The sequence below is a fragment of the Trichomycterus rosablanca genome, chromosome 5 (genome assembly GCF_030014385.1).
Source record: "Trichomycterus rosablanca isolate fTriRos1 chromosome 5, fTriRos1.hap1, whole genome shotgun sequence".
In the NCBI taxonomy this organism is placed as follows: Eukaryota; Metazoa; Chordata; class Actinopteri; order Siluriformes; family Trichomycteridae; genus Trichomycterus; species Trichomycterus rosablanca.
This window is the reverse complement of record NC_085992.1, coordinates 35,080,445-35,098,846: the sequence shown is the minus strand read 5'-3', so window position 1 is coordinate 35,098,846 and position 18,402 is coordinate 35,080,445. Positions and strand designations below refer to the sequence as shown.

At 36.5% G+C, this 18,402-nt stretch overlaps 1 protein-coding gene across 1 annotated transcript; it reads right to left on the bottom strand.

The window, feature by feature from the left end:
* Positions 1 to 608: 608 nt before the first annotated feature.
* slf2 (SMC5-SMC6 complex localization factor 2) lies at positions 609 to 17,499 on the bottom strand. The gene is made up of 20 exons (XM_062996068.1): positions 17,412 to 17,499; positions 15,307 to 15,677; positions 14,101 to 14,322; positions 13,670 to 13,700; positions 12,718 to 13,565; positions 12,088 to 12,167; positions 11,648 to 11,752; positions 10,714 to 10,881; positions 10,429 to 10,531; positions 9,655 to 9,742; positions 9,363 to 9,504; positions 9,009 to 9,096; positions 8,707 to 8,883; positions 7,704 to 7,798; positions 7,479 to 7,566; positions 6,663 to 6,785; positions 6,124 to 6,201; positions 5,755 to 5,841; positions 5,572 to 5,640; positions 609 to 4,179 (listed from the first exon to the last, which is right to left on the bottom strand). Exons 1-20 carry the CDS (start codon positions 17,419 to 17,421, stop codon positions 3,703 to 3,705), a joined length of 3,450 nt encoding a protein of 1,149 aa, XP_062852138.1. The 5' UTR covers positions 17,422 to 17,499; the 3' UTR covers positions 609 to 3,702.
* Between the last annotated feature and the right edge of the window lie 903 nt (positions 17,500 to 18,402).

The window sequence follows — 18,402 nt, the reverse complement described above, 5'->3', positions numbered from 1 at the left end:
CAGAACACCTTTCTGTAAGTAAAACTCCCATCTGCTTCAAATCGCGGCACATGCGCACCGATTTTTAACTGTTTTCCGGTGCACCGTTACATCCCTAGTTAAAACAAATACATCAAACATCTGGTTAGAAACTTTGCTAAAATATAATTACCTTGATGTCTTGTGCACAGTGGCCACTACATTAATTTTGTAGTGTTGATTTCAGTTGTGGTAAAGCATTAATTTAGTTTATTTTATTTTAGTATCTTTATTAAGGTGTGGTTGTACCACCCATCCTTCTTGCTTATCCTAAAATTAAAAAAGCTATTAAAACATGGATACACTGCATTACTGTAAGTACAGAAAAGTAGATCATTTATTGTATCAATTTAATTTCCTAACTAATAAAAAAAAAATATTGTTTGTATTTAGTCATATTCAAAATGTGTTTGTACCATGTTCAGAATGCATACCAGTTATAGTCACTGTGAGCTTTTTAGTAACTGCAATTTTACCACCCCCAGTGGTACATGTACATGTAGTACAAGAACAAACTAGAGAATGTACTATGTATTAAGGTGCTAAATTCTAGAAGCTGTTGTATTGTACAAAATCATAGTCACAAAGAGTACAAATCAATACAAACATTTATTTTTTTCATTTAAAATTTACAGATCACCTTTTTAACGATATGGCATTTTGTGCTGTTGCCATCTATAAACATTTGGGTCCTTGAATTATAGAAGTTTATAAGCAATATAATAAGTACATTCAATCATATACAGTGCAATACATTTAACATAAGTATAAAAACAAATATAGAAAAATAAATTTAAACATGTGACACAGTTACATCTTTCGATATTATATTTATAATCCAGTGTGCTCATTACTGACTAGTTTGAATATGAAATTACAATCATTAACATACTGTTCAGCTGCTGAACTGACCAAAAAGACCAAGAATGTTTAATATTTACTTTCATGTGACCTATAATCTGTGCCATTCAATTTAAAAACAAATGGTTTAGGTAAATGGTTTAGAAAGTAAAAACTAAAATAATGGGGTCGCATAAGTGTGCACATCCTCTTATAATTAGGGATGTGGTTGTGTTCAGAATGAACCAATCACATTTAAACTCATATTAAATAGTCGTCAGTAACTGCCATCAATTAAAAGAACTCTGATTAACCCCATATAAAGTTTAGTTTTGATTTTCCTGACATTACTTAGTTGCATCTTACAGCAAAAGATCTGCAAAAAGCTTACAAAGTATCAAAGGCTCTCACAAGAGTACAAAAAGATTTCAGGGCATTACATATACCATGGAACACACTACAGAGGGTCAGGGCCACTAAATATGGAACAGTGAATGACCCAAAGCATAACTCATATCAGCAACAGAATGGCTCCACCAGAAGATGATCAAATTTGAAATCGCCCAGGCCAGAGTCCAGACCTAAATCTAACTGAAAATCTATGTGGTGACCTAAAGATGAAAAGTAAACTGAAGGATGTGCACAGGAGATGCCCTCACAGTCTGACAAATTACAAGCAAAAACAATTTGTCCAAACAAAGTGGGCAAAGTTTGCCAAGTCATTATTATACATTCTTGTAAGATAATGTAAAAGATTTTAGTTTGTTTTTCAATTGAATTGTACAGATTAAAGGTCACATCAAAATCTTTCCTCAGGATAAATCTATCATCATTAAAAGTGGAAAAACTTAAAGGTGGAAAATGAATCATCTTGGTCACATTTTTGACATCTCAAAAAACCTGACATTGTAACATGGGTGTGTAGACTTTTCACATCCATTGTAACTTCAATTATTCTTACTAACAGCTTATTCCTGCTTGGGGTTGCAGTTCGTCTCATGACACCCAGAAATATTAGGCGCTGGGCAAAAAAACACCCTGGACAGGGCACCAATCCATCACAGGCCTCACACACTTTAATTTACGTACTTACTCCCATCCAAATGTAATTTAGTGTAGCCAATGAAGCTTCAGCATGTTTTTGGGAGGGGGAGAAAAACTGGAGTATGCAGAGGAATTCCACATGGATGTCAAACTCCTCATAGGCAGTGGCCAGAGGTTGAAATCGACCCGGAGTTCTTATAACCCATGTTATTATGCAGCACTCACTTTACCAGCTGCATCACCATGCCGTTAAAAAAAGAACTATACTATTAATGTTGTTTTTTTGTAGCAATAAAAATATAAACAATAATATACCAAAGGCTTCATATAAAATGTATTTATTATAAAAAATTACATTTGACTTTAGCTAGTTTTACCAAATAAAAACATTTCAATTATTTTCTAACACAACAGCTACCATCCTAATAAGGGGACAGGTAACATAAATTTTTTATGAGACACCACAGCTTATCCAAACCCAATGAATAGATCAACTGATCAAGGACCATCTGTTTCACCCTGAGAGTAAGTCCTCAACATATATGCTCTCCTGGACTCTCAGCCATAGGAGGTTAATGCAACATCAGAGCTTCCTCAATAAAATATTAAGCCAGCAAATTTACTCCACTTTAATTGCATATTGGCCTGGAATAAATGTAAACAAAAAGTATTTGGCCACAGTGCTTTAAAATAATGTGCCAGAAAAAGTGCTTCAAATGTACTGTAATGTTTTAGATCTTACACTGGCAGTATCAATCATTTGTTGCTCTAGTTCTGAAGAGAACCGCTAAATTATCTGGAAATGAAGGTGATGTAGACAGAACCATCTCACCAGTTTACCATTTAAAAAAGGAATCCCAGCTGTCTATGAATACCCTGGCAAAAATAGTAATGTAAAACATCAAGAAAATATGAACTAATATATCAGCAGCTCAAAGAATAGAAATCCTGTTCATAAGAGATATGTGCTCTGCATATTTTTTAAAAGACAAAAAGACAAGGTTGAATGGGAAGTCTGCAGTAAAGTGACTGAGTGAAGGTTAAGGCAGAAAGGGCCTTCATGCATATTATGTCAAGGTGCTTGAAAATAAGACGACGTTCACAAGAACATACAATCAATTAGAAAAACATACACACCGCTATCTACACACTAATAAGAACTTAAAATAGTAATATTCATTACTATTATAATCATTTTAAATGTTTTAATTTAGAACCCGTATTTAGTCATTAACAACTGGTTATCTTGTATACACAATATAAAAAGTAAAAACTGAATATGCTATTTTAACCTCCAAAAAATTCTAATTATTTTATAAAGGCTGTGCAGGTTAAATAGAGAGTTTTGTGCTGATTCGCACCAATTTAAATACAAAGTGGTAATTTAGGAGTTTAAACTTGTTTTACATATCGCTGTGTTGGTGCATCCAGTCTGTCAATCAATCTTTCAGCAATTAACAGCAAGATCAGTTTTTTTGACAGATGATAAAAATCTAAGGGCTCTCTTACTAAACCAGTGTCTTAATCCAGGCAACAAAAAAAAACAGCTGGAACAGTCAATCTGAAAAGTAATAGGGCAACTATGCAATGTATATAAGGTTATTTAAAAAATTTTTTACACTTTAATTAATTTCTATTACGCTGTCCTATAAAAAAGCACAAATCCAAAGTAAAACAGTTACATACGGAGGACCAAATATAAACAGATGTAGTGTGGATACGCCCATACAACATATATAAAACGTACAGACAAAGATAAATAACTCTAAATTCTGTTTATCTGAGATTTCCATAACTCCTTTACTCTATAATGTCTGTATCCTCACTTAAAAACCCCAGTGTCTCATACTCATTTTCTCCCCCCACAAGATCTACATTTCTATCCAAAGGCTCATTGTCTGGTAGAAGCTCCTCATTTCTCTCAACAAGCTCGTTATCAACATCACCTTCTTTAGAACTTTCTCCTAGCTGGTCATCTAGCTGTCCTTCATACTTGTCAGGACCTTCATTTTCAACTTCATTTTCCGATGTTTCCTGTAAGCCTTCATTCTTTTCTTGATTGTCTCTCGCCCTGTCCTCTGGCTCTTCCTTACTCCCCACTGATACATCACCTTTCTCCTCCATCCTTTCTTCCTCCTCCTCTGACAGGACATCGTTGAAATTCTCACTCTGGTGCACCTGTGTAGCTGTACGCTTTGGACTTTCAGTGGAAAGCCCCTCTTCTTCAATGGGAATTTCATCTTCAGGAAGAGGTTTCCAGTAATCATACAGCTTCCCCTGGGCAAAATAACATGATGACAAAGTCACTGATCTGCCTAAATGACAGCAAATGATCATAATTCTAAGACTTTTAAGTTAAAGGCAAACAAAGATTACAAAAGTGGGCTAACGTGGCTCTCTGTACGCAATACAGCTCTGTGACCCAACACTGGCAGGTGATAAGAACACAATTGGACACAAGTGTGGACACAGAGTGGGTGTGTGGTGATCTGGCTCGCCTATATCACATCAGGGGTTGAGCAAATGGCAGTGGATTCTCATTTGGGAATTGGAAATTAACACGACTGAGAGATAAGAGGGGAAATCCAGGACAAAAACAAAAGATTACAAACGTTTGACTGTTCAATGCTCAGTGCATAAAAAATCATCTGTCCTCTGTTGCCAGTCTTGCTACTAAGGTCTGCATATGGATGCAACAGAAATTAAGTTACCATGTCTAAGCATCCAAACAATACTTTCATCATGGGCAAATAGTGCTACACTATGAAATTTTCACACTATATCTCAGAAAACACATGCTAAATTTCCATGGTATGAGCCAGCCATTCAAAATGACATGAGCAGTTGGTTAAAAAAACATATGTGGATGCCGGATCATATGTTGTTTAACATTCCATTCCAAATCATTGGCAGTAATATAGACTGTTATGTAACCGTCACATCATACATCATCACACTGTAATAATTCTAACATGAGCAATACCAAGCATCTACTAATGGGTGTAAAGCAACTCTTTGACAATACATGCAAACTCCAAAGCATGGTGGAAGAGGAATGACAGTCTAAGGCTCAATTTCAAAGCGCTTAAAAGTTGAAACTACAAGTTGGCTTTGCTGTCCACCTTGAGTGTCCAGATTCATAATGAATGGTGGAAGTTGTCTTCGTCTTCCAGCTGCTCCCATTAGGCGTCACCACAGCAGATCCTTCTTATCCCACTTCCTCCTCTGTTACACCAACCACCTGTATGTCCTTCCTCACAGCATCCATGAACCTGCTCTGTGGCATTCCTCCCCTACTTATGCCTGCCAGCTTTACCATCAGCACCCTTTGCCTGATACAACTGCTCATGCCCAAAGCATCTCAATCTTGCCTCACTAACTTGGAAGTGCAGCCCCAAAATGATCCACAATCTTTTAAAAAGCCCTCGCAGAAGATCTGATGCTCTTACAAATGCAAAGCAGAAGCGAACCAAGTCCGTACAAATACCAATAGTTTTGGAATAAGGTGTTTGACAAGCACATATGGATATTATGTTTGAGATTTAAAGTGTTTAGCAGCATAATAACTGTACTTAACTACAAAATCCATAACAACACCTTAGATTTAGGTATGTTCACATCTATATTTATATGTATGTATGTATGTCACAAATAGATATAGATTCATACCTCCTCGGGTCTTGATCGTTGGAGAAGTACCTGCCACTTGGTGTATATTCTCGCAACGAAATCCTTTACCTGAAATGAGTAAAAAGGTATTTGTACTGATTATAGTTTTACTATTAGAATTTAAGAGATCCTTAGTAGTTGCGAAAGTAATGGAATGAAAGTAATTTGTGGAAGTTACTGTACCTTGCTTCTATAAAGCATTTTCTCACTTTCTCTGATGTCACACTTAATGTGCTTCTCCAGTTCAGCAGAGAGCAACCGCAGTTCATTCTGAGTGACAGATAGAGACAGAAATATGAATGTTTAACTAAGTGTCTAACAAATGAAACCAAATAAAAACAAACCCACCACCAACCCAGACATGAACATTAAACATTGCTTTTTACATGAACATTCGATTTTTTTAAAGGAATACATTTCTTCAGTGCTCAGTTTGAAGAGAGTGCAGTATTCAAGAGAGTGCAGTATGCAATATTAACAGATTTTTTTCCCCTCTCTCACATACACGCATACACACAAATAAAACCCACAAACAGAAGATTTGACACTTACTCTTTGCTTTGAGGGTAAAAACTCAAAATTGGAGGCTTCATTTGTCAACGCCAAAAGGCTATAGCAGAGGTAATAGGCCTAGGAGAAAGCATTTTTACAGATAAAGTAAATATAGAAAAACATTGATAAAATGAAACCAATCGCCAAATTATATGCCTTGTTGTTATTAGGTGAATTTATCATATTCTGAAAAAAACTCAAACGTGAGCAGCATGTGCAAAAGTGGTCACATTTATTAGTCTGGGTTTTTTGTTAATTTCTCCAATATGTTAGTATTAGAAAATAGACATTTTTCACTAATATTTGGACCATACTGGCATATTTAAATTTGTTACCCGTAGATGTGTTAACTCTTTGCACTTAATAAAGACTCATGTCTTGTAAGCCAAACCTGTTCAGAACAGAAAATATTTTAGGCCAGTATTGGCCCCTATAAAGATACTCGGTATCAGATCAGGGTATCTAAAACTAATGTGATGTAATAGGATACTAAAACTAATGTGATGTAATAAAATCTATTTCACATGGGCTCTGTTCACCTGCTGATCTGGAGTGGTGGCACAGTCCTCAGCATCCTGTGGGTCTGTTGTCTTTACAGTCATGAAGTTCTTCAGCAGTAAGGAAGGTCGCATTCGTGGTAGATAAATTCTTAGATCCGACAGCTGAGAAGTGGACACATAAGGGTATATAATGTTTACACTTAAATCATTTTCCAACATTTCAGTAATATTAGAAAAGTATTATTTAGATTTTATTGTTTTTTATTTAATATGTCTGCAGATCCTGACCTTGTTGTCAGACAAGCTGGGACATTTTGTAAAAATGCAATAAAAACAAGAATCTGTAATTTGTTAATTCTTTTAAACCTTTATTTAATGGACAAAAACAACCTGATTGTATTTTTATATATAAGCAAATTCTGAATTCTTGATACAGTAGCATACTGCAAATAGTTGGAAAATGGCAAAATAAGATTGAGGAGGTTACAGAATATTCAAATTGTCCTGTTTTGAAACATTCCACAATAAGGAGGTGAATTGGAAACATGGTATCATGATTCAGTATAAAAGGTAGATCCTCTAATGGCTCAGTCTTTGTAAATAAAAATGGGTCTCTGCTGAATTTCATAAAAAATGGAGATTTTGTATGAAAAGAATTGTCAGTCTCAACACAACTGTTAAGTTTTTTCCAATGTAAAAATAAAGATAATTAAGATAAATAATCTTCACCTTTAATGTGACCTATAATCTGTGCAATAAATTGAAAAACAAATTGGTATAATATAATATAACTAACAACATAAATTCCACAATTTTAAATATATAGCAAATACAGCTGAAGTTAATTCCTCTCACCTGGAATTCCAAACACGAGGGTTTGTAAGTGCATCTTTGATTTAATAACTTAGAGATGATTGCCACACTCAGATGTCTCCTCAACTGCCTTTTAAGTGACACAAATAAAAAATACCTTTAGATATCAAATTATGTAAACACAGAGAGCGAATGGAAAGCAGTAATGTATAATATTGCTTGAACAACAACAATAACATTTCAATAACATTAACATATTCCACTTACTTTCCCTTGCCACTGTGAGGTAGAAGTAGCACCAGCCACCTGAGATTGTGATGATCTTCACTCAGATCAGTAATGGCCTGGCAAACCTCAGGCAACTGCATCCACAAAAGAGCAGAGTAAGAGAAAGCAGACTTGCTTTTTAGCTTACATCTGACCAGCAAAAATTCTTTTTAACGGCCCTAACAACAAATCATTGTTCAGGAATTTAGCAAAAACTAAGAAAATACAATCCTGAGACCTGTGTCACCATTTGCTCAATATTTGCTCTGCTAGTTGCTGTAGTGAACTGTTGAGAGAAAGAGCTTGAAACAGGGAATTACTTTGACTCCGACTTAATCCTGGTCAGAGTTACGATGAGCCTGGTTTTACGGGGAAACACTGGGCAAGAATACCCTGGACTGGACAGGATGCCAATCCAATGCAGGGTTTCAGTCAGCTCCTTACCTTCCCTTACACATAGCCAATCATGTCTGTGTAGACTGTATCCAACGTCCAAATCACAGCAGTGGTGGGCTGGTGTAACAGATGGCTATTCCACCTGATCCCTCGTACACAAAGATAAATTCATGAAACACCGATATTAAGTTCAAGCTAACACATATCTGGGTGTTCTAAATTTTCCTTAAAACAATATTAGCGCAATTTTTAAGCAGGACTGTATGTAAATGTTGACCTAGCATTTACTAATATAATCATTTTAATTTGTTAATATTTTGTCTTAGACAAAGAGGTGTGGGTTCCATTTACTTAAATGGAATTATTTTAAAAAGTTGCAGTAAGTAGTTAAGTCACAAGCTGACCATGATGTACACATCACTTGTGTGTATGTAAACTTTTGACGTTACTGACGTTACTGCTCTTTTTACATATGAAATCAATTTAATAATAAAAAAAGGTCACTAGTGCACATTTAAGTTTTTAAAATATATATAGGAATTTATAAATGACTTAATTCACTTAAACAGTTGACTTGTGATAGTACAGTTAATGTGCAGTGTCAAACCTGAGTTTCCCAGTCTGACAGATTGTTGAGAATGTGATGCAGCAGGCGGGTGAGGTCTCCTGTGGGCATCAGCTGTAAACGCGTCTCCAGACTTACTCTACATATCACAGTCAGGAGTAACAGCAGCTCCTCATCAGTGTATGCCCTTGGACACAAGGCAGCGCACAGCGCTAGGTACTACACGTGCACACACAAAGTTGGCTTTAGATAAAAGATGACTTTAGTTGGCACAAAATAATAGACGCGTACATCTCTAAACCCATTGAACGCAATGTTTTACATATGAGCTACCAAACGTTTACCTTTACAACGTTCTCAAAGTTGTGCTCGGGAAATGAGACTCCTTCCTTTTCACCTCTAGCATCATCAGGTTGGATTTCTGAACTCTCTCTAGCGAGACACATTGATACAATGTACTAATAATTTAGGACCTTTTAACTAGCCATAAACAACAGCAGGTGAGCTTGCCCACTATACCTTTACATAACTTTTAAACATAGTTATATTGTTCATAAATTTGCACTTCTTTGGCCTTAATATTTTTTATGTTTATATTTAAAAAGAGTCATTTAATCATTGGTATAAGAAATTGTACTAACACAAAGGCCGACTGCCTACAGTGCAAGTTTCAAAATGGACAAGAGGTCAATACTTACAGCAGATCTCCTTCTGTAAAAGGGGGTTGCAGAGCCTCATAAGGAAACAGATTGACAAATGATACCCCCATGTTGAGGAAGACTAGTGCAACATCCTTTATACTGGGCACCCACACTTCAAACTTTTTACTGTGTTTCTCCACTAGAACATATGAACAACAGAAGATCTTGTCATATTTATGTTATTAAACGGCAGGAATCTGTGTTTTATGCTAGTTTTATTTTAGCACAAAATGTAAATATGTTATTGAAAAGCCAAAACAGAGAATACCATAGTAAAATCAATGCATACCTATTTGCTGAGCAGCAGATAAGGCAATAGTGGTCATGGACAGCAGAATCTGTGCTGAGATGACGGGGTTTGGATGGACTGACATCATCTGGGAAATTCAAGAAAATGTACAACTGCACAATCCAATCAAGAAACAAAAAATATACAATCTCTTATCACATTATAATTAAGGCCCTACATAATTCACGACAGTGAAAATCGCGTCATGGACTTTAAGGTTTCTGTTTAGCGATTTAGCGTTTAAGTGTCTTACATTTACTGGTTAATTTGCACTATGAGGCGGTCCTTGCAATCCTATGGCAATTCAGTTAGCAATCGGTTAGTCAAAATGTCCAAGATATCAAAATGTACAGCAGCTAAAAACACTACTCAGGGTGTCAGAACACGGATGATAATTTTCGTATTACAGACGGAGTCTTCCACCATTGCTGAATGTTCTAGGTTTTCATTCAACTATTAAGGTATGTTACACTGTGTATTGTAGCTTTAATTTACTCTATCATTGAATTTATGAGTGTAATTTAATGACTGCCGTGAAATGTGGCACTTTTCTTAAAAAATCCGTGAAATCTGTGATTTTTCCTGTTTTCCTGTGAATTTAGTAGGGCCCTAATTATAACATTTTAGTAGAATTGTATTCTTTGTCAAACTACATCTAATTATATGGGCACTTTCTCAATATTAATAACTGTGTACTAAATTAGTGTCTAGTTTGAACATGAGAAATGATATGTGTGTTGCTGAATGTTTGTCTTGTGATGGAGACTTTGTTACCTGAAAAAGCCAGTGTGTAACCTGACGCTGGCAGGGGGAAGACAAGTAGGCTCTCCTAAACAAACCTGCACTAAGCAGTAATAGAAGCTGATCTGAGCGCGCTCTGCACAGAAAAAAAAAAAAAAAAAAAAAAAAAAAAAAAAAAAAGCATTCAGCATACTTACGTGTATATAAATTTCTCACAGCTTGGCTTATGTGAGGTTGGGAGAAATAAGAACTGTAGCTTTAAAGACTTTCATTCGAAAGAAAGCAGTGTGTTGCTCATATGTAGGCTGCAATTCTTACTGAAGCAGGGTCTGCTGGGCTATGTTGTTAGGGATCACACCTAGCTTTCTCAGGTCCAGACTCTCATGGTTAAAAAGGCGACCGAAGTTGGTCAGCATAAACATTTCCTCTCCAGGGTGGATGTCTCTGATAGCACATGACGTAACTGAGAATTTTTGTAGGAATTCCCTGTATGACAGCAAACAGTGAAAATATTAAAGTATGCACAGTCGCATTAAAATGTTTAATACAGCAATAAAGTAGGTATGTGTAAAAGAATGGGCATAAAAAGCACTGAATAATTATATCATAATCACCCCCCACCAATTATACGTACCACCACAATGTAACTTGACACTTTTCAGACAAAATACATGGACACAGCACAGATCACTATTCATAATGGATTATTTTGCTTATACAAATGGCCTATTTAACAAAAAAACATTAGGTTTCACCCAGGGTTTTTCAAAGCAGAGAAAAATAACAATAATTAAATAAACTTGTACGTGAACACCCCCTTGTGGAGGCTTTATGTCACATCGTGTAAATCAGAGTGAAACCAGTTTGCTTGAAAAAAACGTTTGGAAAAACCCTGGTTTAGTCTATAACAGTGCCACACATGTGCAGCCTGTTAGACAAAAGTTACCACTGCACACTCTTTATTTCTCCTTTTCCCCTGTTTTAGCAGTTGTATATTTGAATTTTTGCACTATTTCTGCAGAATTTAAAAAAAATAATATTTTTCATATTTTTCAAAATTGTCATTAGAAAGATTACATCTGCTACACTTGGCTATTCTTAGCTTGGATTTGATTTTGTAGTTGGACCACAATATACCATGTTGCATTGTACACAATCATTATTTACTTATTAAAACTCGGACATGCAAGACAGGCTTTTTCTACTGAAAGCATATGTGGCACATAATATAATACACAATCAATAATAATACCTTTGTTCATGAGAAAGCAAGTCTTCTGCACTTTCATTTTCTTCATCCAATTTTAACAGGTCTTCTTTACAAGTCTGAAGCAACTGCATTTCAAGTTCTTTAGACCTATAAGGAAAACATACATTGATTATACTGTTTTGAAAGGGGTGGGGTGGTCAAGTACTGAACAACTTTTGTCCCGTCAGTAAAACTGGGCAGTGGTAGAACAGCAGATAATTTACATAACTAGTAATCAGAAGAACCAAGACCCTTAACAAGCAAGACCCTTAACCCCTAATTGTTTGGATTGTATTTGATCACAGATGTAAGTCGCTTAGATAAAATAGTCTGCTAAATGCCATAAATGACAATGTCACACATTTATACAAGAAGCAATGTAATGCACCACGGTCATCTCTGTTTCTGCTATACTTAAAAAAGATCTATTACACCTGACTTACTTTTGATTCTGCTCTTTCTCCTTCAGCATTTGGTCCAGGGTGTTCTTGTAAGTTACAGCTTTAGTTTTTAGGTCCTCTGGCTAAGGAAAAAATAAGAAATGTACTGCAAATTACACAAATAAATGTACACATTTACAAACTTGATGTTTTTCACGTTATTTTTGTAAACTAGGAAAAGCACTTATGCATTTGTGTCTTTAAATAAAGCACCAACGTGCATGATGGGCACAGCGGTCTAACACGCTAGCACACAACTGCGACCTGGCTGGGCATTTACACAAACACAATTGGCTGTGTTTAAAGGAGGGAAGGTTGTACGGGGTCTCTACCTGCTGCCGCTTTCGACATGCAACCTGTGGGACTGTGTTACCGTGTCCCATGGAGCTTAGTGTAGCTCCAGACATAATACGGCTCTGTGTGGGAACCCAACACTGGCAGGTGATAAGAAGCGGCTGCACGTGTCAGAGAGGGCAGGTAGTGATCCTCTCCTTGATAAGGTTGACGGTAATGCAAGCGGCAGTGAATTCACAATTGGAAACTAAAAATGACTATATTGGGAAATAAAGGGGAGGGGTCAAGACAAAAATAAAGCATTAACTAAGTAAATATTTATTTTAAATGTGTACTTACAGAAACTTTGGTAAGCGGAGTGCTGGGCTCTGAGAATGCCATCTTGTCTGGAGTGTCAGGCACACGGCTGCTACGCTCCAGAATCTCCTTCAAAGACAGCAGCTGCTCCTCTTCAGTGCTAGTACTACTGCTCAAACTCAGAGCACAATCATCCACATCCTCATCCAGATCAAAAGGATCCTTCCACACTAGGCATTTCTTTTTCTCATCATCATGCCTGGCCTTTGGAGTTGGCATTGGATCATGTTTTTTGGTCTGTCCTTCACTTTTCTTTGACCCTGGAGAGCCGAGTTGGGTATGTTTGAAGGGTTTCGGAGAAGACGTGTCCATAAAGCCCGGCGAAGAACTGAAGTGTGAAGAGGTAGTTGAACCTCCATCACTGTAACTGTTGTTGTTGTAAGGTGAACTGCATGGGTGAGGAAGGTGTGTGCTAACTCCAGGGCTTTCGCTTTCACTAAACTTTCCCATCTCCTCTTTCACCTGACTGGTTCCGAGGACTTTAGCAGACGGTGCTTCTGTTTTAAGTCTTTGACTTTCTGACTTTGGCTCTCTGCTTGGATCTTTAAAGAGCTCTTTGCATATAATATTTGAAGTCTTTGTCTGTTCACTATGGCTGTTCTGTGTTGGAGAGGGTTTTTCCTTTATAGTAAGAACAGAGTTGGTACTGTTCTTTAAGAAGGCACGTCTGATATACTTTGGTGGTGAGCTTATAACGGATGAACCAGAAGAAGAACTGCTGCTGATAGAAATAGGCATGTCTTCAACATCCTCCTGACACAATCTTTTGGACTCCATTCTTCTCTCTCCACTGAATTCCCTTCGTCTCTTCAGGGACAGACATTTGCTACCTGGAATATTGGGGAGTGTTTGCTGAGAATAATATTTCAGGTTTGTTATAAAAGATAATGTTAGCTGTAAGAATGTGCTTACCACACCAATAGATCTAACATACCTGGTGTATATGCCTGGGGTTCGAGTTCTCCCTATAAAACAATTCCAAGAAAAAAATACAGACTATTTAAAAGGGTAAAAGATTGAGCGTCCATGATTATGATTTTTCACAACACATACTGTAACTATTCCATGATACAGACACAATCACCCTTCCTATGGGTCAAGAATCTGCCTTTGACCAGTAACCCTAAAAACAAAAGCTTTTGAAATACTGGTCAAAAACTAAATGAACAAACTGTCATCTGCCAGCTTAATTTAAATAAAAATCAGTAATGTTTGTATAAAATGGACATTATTTATAGATCAATTTATAATTATAACAACTATTAAAATGTGTCAATAAATAAAAATATTAAAACATTACAGTACTTTAAGTACTGTACAGTAAGTTAATTATTTTTCACACTCTTATTCAAACATCTCTCTTACCACACGCGAGGAAACAGGGCTGAGTACAGAAATGTTGTGGTCCCCATTGAGCAGATTGTCCATCTTTTCAACAGACTGTTGGCCTTGCTGATCCACACTGTTAGGGCTCTTACGTCCTCTCTGAGAGTTCTGAGAAGCGGGTGAACTGTAGCTCCCTGACACAGGACAGCCTGGAGGTTTCTGATGCTGAGATTTCCCTGAATGTGTAACAGCCCTCTCAACCTAAATATTGCAAAATAAAAGAAGATTTTTAAAACCTCTTTTCCTACACAGATTTTAGTTACTTTGCAATCCGAGTACCACAAGGAGAGAAAAAAATATATGATTGGTTCTTTAACATAGCAAAACAGGTCTGAAGCACGCTGAAGCATATTTAGTTCTTTCATATACAAATATTTGTAATGTAGCTTGTGATTATATATTATCATGGTAATAGTATACACACAATCAATAATGTTCAATTCCCCATCATAAAAGGTGATGTGTATAGAATTGAATGAAAAAAAAATACAGTAAATAGTGATATCTCTATTTTAAGGTACTTGACTAGTAATAGGAAGGTCTCTGGTTCAAGCCCCACCACTGCCAGGCTATCACTGTTTGGCACTTAAGCATGGCCCTTAGCTCTCTATTGCTTGGGTTGGTTTTGGTCAAAATTGTATACCATGGTTGTCATGGTTGCAACACACCATTAAGCTTTAATCATTGTGTACCCCAAACTTTAGGTGATACAGATAAGCAGTAAGTTTTGAAGTCACCAATATTATGTAGGGGTTAAATAACTGTAAATATACAACTACTCTAAATTAATACATATTTCATTTTCTTTCTCCATTTGCTGTAACATTTAACTAAGACAGTCCTTTTTCTCTTTCATGGTTTCTTATCTCTCACAGAGAAACTCCCTAAAGCAGTTCTGGCTAGCTGATTTAGGACAAGCAACATTGGTTGCAGCATTTTTAAAGTTAACATTTGCATGTTAGTACTACATCACAAGAGAATTAGTACAGTTCAATGACTTATAATATCAAAAACAGTTTTAGTAATCCCAAACATCATTAATAATGATCAGGTCTCAGTGTAAGTGCGTAAATGGATCTTGTCTTACTCACAGATTGTTTATTAAAATGTTGGACATTGTTGAGTGTCCCAGTTTAATATAAGTATAGATGTGCAAGTTATCATGGAGAATATAAAATTAGTTACCTTCAAATGGTCATTAAGCTGCTTAGAAAAAGCTAAGGCAAATTCTCTCTGTTTATGGTAAGAACTGGGCTTTTGTAAAAGGGCATCTTTTTTAGCAGCAGACTGATGTGATTCATCAATGAAGATACTATTTTGTCCTCCAGATGAAAGCTTTTTGGAAAATATAGGTAAAGCCTCAGTAGGTCTATTTCTCCGCTCCAGCACAGGATTGGTTTGAGGTAGCATGTGTTTTGGGAGCGAGTTGAAACTTTTTAGTGTGTGTAGATGCTTCTTTTCTGTCTCCTGAGATAAGCGACGAGGCACTGGGTGAGTTGTGCGTGTCTCATCTGCACTGTATCGTCGAGAAACACCAAGTGGAAGTTTGTCATTTACTGAAATAGAAGAAAGACAACAAGTGAAAACTGATCTTGGTGCTTTATATTTGTATAATACATCAGCTGGAGGAATCACCAGAATTTGGTTTTGCAATACAAAGGTTTAGGGGTAGGGTAGGTAGGGTTTGCTTAGCATGTCATACCACCACATACCAGTTAGCAAATGTGTGTAGTTCAGGTTCAGAACATAAAAGTCCTTTCCAGAATTTTGTTCCAGCTAATTGCCAATTAACTCACTCTAGTATGTAGTGAATTCATCTGGGTGGTAATACATCGTGGCAGGACTTTTAGGTTTTGAAGCCAAAGTTACACCCCGTGCCAGTTATTGCCTTATGATGGTGCAAAATAGACCCAGTCCAAAACACATAATAACCTCACTGAGCTAGGTATATACAATATGGGTAGAAAATCACAGTTCAGACTTCAGAGCAGAGCAATGCATCTGCTGTGCATCCCTCACCCATAAAGGTGATGTGCTGCTTGAGGTTACTTTTCATTTTAAGGTGACGTAAGCACAAATTATTGTCTTTAGAGATCTCCTAAATAATCTGTACAGAACAAGAAGCAATACAAAAAATACAAAAAATGTCATACACAATAAAAGCATTATGGAAGAAATATAATATAATGAAATGCAATTATAACTTACTAATAGTATTGGCTTGCTAGTAAATGAATGTGTCTATATTTACCACTTTAAAGAGAAAAAAGCTGTGTAATGTCTGAGCTTTTTGAAAATTTGTGTATATGTGTTATGTGGTATCATACAGTATATGTGATATTCAATCTGTTATAAATTTTAAGAATCAGTGGAGGTAAAGGACAAAAAAAATCTTATAGTTTCTTCTTCAGAAGAAGTCCAGTAAGAACCTGGCTCAGCATCTAGCAGCTTTACTGGGACACCAAGTTGATTGGTCAACAGTCCGAAGAAGCTTGATCAAGAATGGTGTTTTTGGAAGGGTAGCAGCAACAATACCACTTTAACAGAATGGGAACAGGGTGAAAAGCCTACAAAATGCTAAAGCTCACAAAGATTGGAACAGAAATCAGTAAAAAATAAATAAATAAATAAAAAAAAGTATTACGGAGTGACAAATCCAATTTTGGATTTTTTGTGTCCAATCATCGACAATATGTGAAAAGAAGAGTTAGAGAAGAGGGAAGAATGAGTGTTTGTGGTGAAACATAGAGGGGCTGTCCTGGTTTGGGGTTGCATTTTTGCCAGTGTTACTGGTGATATTGCCCGAATTGATGGGATCATGAATCCTGAAAAGCACAAAAAGGTTCATCATGCTACTCCTTCTGGAAAGCATCTGATTGGGAATGCTTAGATTTTTAGCATAATAACTATCCTAAGCACACTGCTAATGAGGTGAAATCATATCTGGAGAGAAAAACAGCTGATAAAACACTGACAGACTGGACATTTGAACTTTTGATACAGTCCAGTAAAATCATGGGTCCAGTTTTATCTTTTTTTTTTTTTTTTTTTTTTTAAAGGTTTTGGAAAAAAAAGTAGATTTTTAAAGCTCTGGTATGACACAGCCTTTTTTGGTAGTAATACATGAGCAAACATGTCTGTTCCCCTTTATGAAATACATTAGGTTAATTTTGGAGTATAAATTTAGGGTTCACATTGAACAACAAAATTATTTATAGCAAAAAGTGCTCATGCAATTATAGTGCGGCTACATTACCTGCTCTACTATAAATGAGGAGGCAAGTAAATACCTGTTCGCATAGGAATAACAGATATTCATCAGTTGCTGTTGTGAATCACTTCTCAAAGGTTTAGATGTAAACTCAGCAAATGCGCTCTGGAAATGAGGAAACAAATAAAAGTTTAATTAAGAGGTTTGACACTCATGCATAGATATTTTATGTCACATATACTATGCAACAAAACTCAAAACTCATGTGGTGCTTCCAACCTAGCCAGGTGCCCACACAGGCACGATTGACTTTGCCTAAGGGAGAAAATAGGTCAAATTCATTGCTGCTCTGCAACTGTGCCCTCTGCTGTTCAGTTGAAAAAGATTTAGTAAAACATTTTGATTTCATGTCTCAGTTGATGCAGTTTATGAATAATTTTGTGTTATCATGTTGTTCTGTTTTTCTATTAGACAAAGATTGTAAAGCAACTCTGGTGTGATAAAGGTCAGATGCAAATGACAAATTATCATAATTTTTGTTCATTTTCTTTTGTACATTTTACCACCGCTTTAACCTGGTCAGCACTTTGGTAGGTCCACTGTCCCGGCCCAATGCAGCCACACCCGGGACAGGGTGTCAATCCATCGCCAATCATGTTTGTACATAGCCATTTAATTTACTTGAGAGTAGTGTGCTAGCTTGTTTTTTTTACTGCTACGCCACCTGAGCACCTTTATTCTTGCATTACTCTAGCTGGACCAACTGCACTACTGACTACTAACTTATTATTGACTTACTTTGTGGTTTTGGACAAAGATTTATTTATTAGGATTTTAACATCATGTCTTACACACTTTGATTACATTCATGACAGAAATGGTAGTTACTCATTATACAAGATTCATCAGCTCACAAGTTCTGATGTCAAACACAGTCACAGACAATTTTGTATCTCCAATTCACCTGACTGCATGCCTTTGAAGTGTGGGAGGAAACCGGAGCTCCCGGAGGAAACCCACGCAAACATGGGGAGAACATGCAAACTCCACCTGGGTATCGAACTCAGGAC